The following is a 4,425-nucleotide window of genomic DNA, read 5'->3' on the forward strand; positions in this document are numbered from 1 at the left end:
GGTGAAAACATTTACAAGAATACAGGGCATTAATAGTGAATAGGAGGAGGTCTGATGTGCCAAGGTCATGATGGATGCTTATAGAGATCCCCAATTTGTGCAACTTAAAAATATCTAGTGAGGAAATGAAATAGTAGTGAATCCAATTTTGTGTAAGATAACACCACCATCAGTGTTTTTTATTTCTTGAGTTTTATAAACTTTTTTTTTTACTTCTGCTGCCCAAATTCAATTCACTCATGGATCATGGAAAAAAATGATAGATATCATTTTTTATCTCATTCTTCATAATGGACTTGAGCCTCTTCAAAAATTGATGATTATACCCTTCTGACAATATATCAAGGACACCTGACACATATAATCCATAAAGAAACCTCATTTTCGGCTTGGTGAAAGTTATTTGCCTCTTGAGCCTTCATTGGGTTTCAGTGATGTCAAAGGTGACTCATTGTATAGATCTTCCTAAGTTTTGTTCCCTTTAATTCCATCCTCTACACTTACAATAAAATAACATCTCTTCTAATAAGGACCTTACTTGAGTAGTGATTGCAAAGACACTATACCTTATTCACATTTTCCTGACAGAACTATATTTCTCACTCTTTTCTGTTACTTCCCTCTCCTTTAACATCCAATTGATAACTAATATCCTCCAATTACTGGACATTGGAATTCCTCTCATTCCAAGATTCACATTGGAATTCCTCTCATGTTTTCAACCCTCCTTGAATTTGTAATACGGACATCGAGAACATGTGTTACAAATACATTTGGCTCAAAAATTAATCCCTCCAAAGATTTTTCTCACTTAACAAAGTCCTTGTGCATCAAGAGTTCTAACTTATCTCTCATCAATCTCTTTTACAGAGATGGTTACTCAATAGTGAGTTGTCTCTTGATTCCAGACTTCTTTGCATAATCATTAAATCATTTTGATAAGCACTCTCTAATCCCATCTCTATGAGGTTCTCATCCTGATGTCACTCATATTTCTTCCATAGTCCCAAACTTAGTGAGCATACAGAATACATCCACATTCACTTTATAAATCACACTCTCTTCATTATTGTGTAATGATAAAATATAACTAATCACTTCCATATAATGGAGGCTTTTTCAAATGCCCACATACATCTGCACGAACCAACTAAGAAGGTTTCTTGTGATCCCTTCATAACTTCATCCTTCCCATACATTGCTCTCCACAAAGTTATACAAGGCAATGTACCATCTCCTTGCATCTCAAAATTTTCAACGCACTAAAATTGAAGTATCCATCCTTCTTATGAGTCATTCAGTACCAAGATCTTTACGTGTTCTTGAAACTCAGACATATTTTGGAAACATTATCTTCCCCATAATCTTGACATAAACTAGAGGTATCATCTATAAATGAGAGATGGAGAGAAATATAAAGAGGTAGATATCAAGAGATGGATCAAAGGCAGCTCCGGATCTACCAGAGACAAATGAAACAGCTCCATGAACTTGGGCTCGTTAACAGAGAAATATTTGAAAAAAGGGGGAAAAATACGCTGACAGCGGCGATTCCACTACCTATACTTGAGTTCAAAATCTTTGTCGGCCTGAAAAAAGTACAAAAAAAGAAAGAAAATGAATTAGATTTTGCCGATGGGAATCATAAAGGTAGAAAGAAATGACCAGTCCACAGCAGAAACTTACAGTCTTGGCGAGCTGACTGGCCTTCTCCTCATTGAAACCAAGAGATGCAAGGATCTTGTGCCCAGCTGAGTCAACTTCAGACCATATTCCCAAAAGAAGATGGGTCGTGGTAACTTCTCCTTCAACACCTGAAATTTTTACGCTTAAGCCATTTTCACATAAACGCCAACAATGATGCATCGAAGGCAGAATTCGAGATAAGGGTTCATAGAGGTTTCACGGGTACATAGAATAGACTAGAATCAACGCTTACAGGGTATAACATCAGAAAATCACATCTGTTTTCTTCCCAAATTATCAAAATCAAATCAGTTTTAATTCCATTCCTAAAGCTCTCATTTTTTGTCAGCACAGATCACCATAATCTCATTTTTTTAAGTCCTATCTCTTTCCCTCCCTGAATGGCATAATTGTAATATCAAGGATTTATCATTTCAACGCTGACAACATTCCCCATTAGCATATTTTACACGAGATTGGACCGGCGTTGAATAATAGATATGTGATGTTATCTTTCTTCAAATGCTTCCAGCATTCGCTGAGTAATTTAATAAGCAAATTGTTTGTCTTCCGCAAGAAAACCATAAATTTCAAGGAGTTAAAGACAGTTGAGGGAGGAAAATGGTCATCCCCTGATTGGCTGATTATGAGGAATTCATCATCATATCATAACCTGATTGCATCATATGTTTTTGATACCAGAACAAATGATGAGATGATGATGAGGTGATGATTAGATGATGACAAGATAATGACAATGTTTTCATCAAATTGATTCATACTTATAACAGTTATGATGACATTCATCAACGCCATTCTCCATCATCATCCTGAACGAATTCAAACCCGAAATCAAATTTGTTGAGTAAAAAAATTTTGAGTACCTGATTTTAGTTTTTCGTCAACTGCCCAGTCAAGAGCTCTCTGAGCAGGGTCAGTTAGCGGAGGATGTTCAGGGCTGAAGAAATACATGTCTGACTTTCCCAGCAGCTTTATCGTCTCCTCCCGGACTTTGGCCAAGGAAACTCCATTTTCTCGCAAAAACTTAGATGCAAGACTAGTGCCTTGAAACAGAGAATAAATTACTCAGAAAGAAGTGCAACGTATGTCACGCAGGAGAGGAAAAGAACAAAGAACAGAAATTCATCGATTCAAGGAAATATCAATGCAGTGGATCATGCAGAAAGCTCAGAAATTCATATCCCAAAAATATTTTGCATGCGACGAGATCTTAAATCGACTCCGAGAAATAGAAAGTAAGTTTCTAAAAACGAATAAATGAAATTATGGGGCTTCATTAGCACAAATTTCATCATAGATGTAAGAGAAGAAATGATTGATTCGAATAAATACTTAAAATCCAAAGTATACAATTGCGATGAAAAAGAGGACCCGGAAATTCTAATCTAGGAGAAAAGAAAGTTGAGCATGACGAGACTTGAGAAAAAATATATATCCCAAAAATTATTTCAAGCAGACCAGAAGGAAATATGTTTTAGCAACTAAAAGAAACAGAAAGTGAGTTACTGCGATTTAGTAAATGAAATTCTGGGCCTTCTTCCGCACAAATTCCAACGTAAATGCTAGGGAAAAGATAAGAAGTTCAATCAAAGATATTTCTAATACTAGGAATCCCAAGTATACAATTGCAATGAAGAAAAAAGGTACGGAAGTTCCAAAACAGAAGTATCTAGAAACTTGGGGGAAAAAAGCAACTAGAGAACGGTAAAGATATTCATCATCCTAAAAAATCACAAAATGGAAAACCAACAGGAGGAAAAAAATTTGCTCATCTCCTTCATCTTGACTGCATAATCTTCACTATCTCTCTGGACTGCATAATTATATCATGAGATACTATTTAAAACAACTCTTCAAGTTTCGTAACATCAGATCAAGCGGACTTCTTATATGTATATCCACAAAAGTTCTAATTTGAGAGGTGAAATCAAAGACCATCAAAAGAAAAAGAGATTGCCAGAAAAATAACATAAAAGAAGGATAAATTGAGAAATTACCCTCGACTAGAATCCCCATTAGCAACGTCTCGGTCCCGTTATTGGGATACTTGAGCTTCCTTGCCTCCAATTCCGCCATACAAAACGATTTAATAGCCCTCGCAGACCATCTGTATTCATATTTTCCAAATAAAAAAATATAAAAAAATGGACAGAGAAGATCAACAACGGATTAGGGAAGACTCAAAGTGGTCACAGGCACTCACTTGGGAGCTCCATCTCCAGACCCAGGCCGATCCGGTTTTCTATCATAAAATGTACACAAAAGCAACTCAACAACAAGCACAAAAACTTTGAAACATCTCAAAAAAATTCAAAAAACCCAAATGGGCAAGGAAAACCTACGCAGAGGGTAAAATAGAAAGCACTGCCGTTGCTTGAGGCGTGCTGCGCCTCCGAAGACGAGGAAAAGAGAAAGCGGCATGGTTCGGGTTGAAGCTTGAATCGCCGACTACGAATGTCCGTAGTGGACCCGGCGACTGAGATGCAGAGAAGAGATGGGTCAATCTCCCCAACCCGGCTGAAGGGGAAGAAATAGAAGCAGAAGAAGGCCCAAAAGAAAGCACCCGACCGGCCATTCTTCTCTCAGAGAAAAACTTTCAAGGATTGAGAACTTGGGTATTCTTCGGATGGATGGGGAAGAAGATGGGTGAGAGATGAAGAGCCCCTTGCCCGCCGGTTTTCGTACCTCTCGTCGCTTCGCTACTCCTATCTACAAAGC

The 4,425-nt window shown here is 37.5% G+C and overlaps 1 protein-coding gene across 1 annotated transcript; it reads right to left on the minus strand.

Annotated features, from left to right (window-relative positions):
- Window positions 1–1,366: 1,366 nt before the first annotated feature.
- On the minus strand, window positions 1,367–4,425 carry LOC144712145 (ATP-dependent Clp protease ATP-binding subunit CLPT1, chloroplastic-like). The gene is made up of 6 exons (XM_078586333.1): window positions 4,050–4,425; window positions 3,911–3,949; window positions 3,705–3,814; window positions 2,571–2,750; window positions 1,687–1,814; window positions 1,367–1,589 (listed from the first exon to the last, which is right to left on the minus strand). Exons 1-6 carry the CDS (start codon window positions 4,280–4,282, stop codon window positions 1,557–1,559), a joined length of 723 nt encoding a protein of 240 aa, XP_078442459.1. The 5' UTR covers window positions 4,283–4,425; the 3' UTR covers window positions 1,367–1,556.

This window comes from Wolffia australiana, chromosome 14 (assembly GCF_029677425.1).
Source record: "Wolffia australiana isolate 7733 chromosome 14, ASM2967742v1".
In the NCBI taxonomy this organism is placed as follows: Eukaryota; Viridiplantae; Streptophyta; class Magnoliopsida; order Alismatales; family Araceae; genus Wolffia; species Wolffia australiana.

Bases quoted from the DNA above. Each gene is read 5' to 3' on its own strand.
- LOC144712145 (XM_078586333.1), bottom strand. From the start codon at position 4,282: ATGGCCGGTCGGGTGCTTTCTTTTGGGCCTTCTTCTGCTTCTATTTCT. The intron at 3,950-4,049 runs GTAGGTTTTCCT...ATTTTATGATAG, and splicing joins CTTTCTATTTTACCCTCTGC to AAAACCGGATCGGCCTGGGT. The intron at 3,815-3,910 runs GTGAGTGCCTGT...ATATGAATACAG, and splicing joins TCTGGAGATGGAGCTCCCAA to ATGGTCTGCGAGGGCTATTA.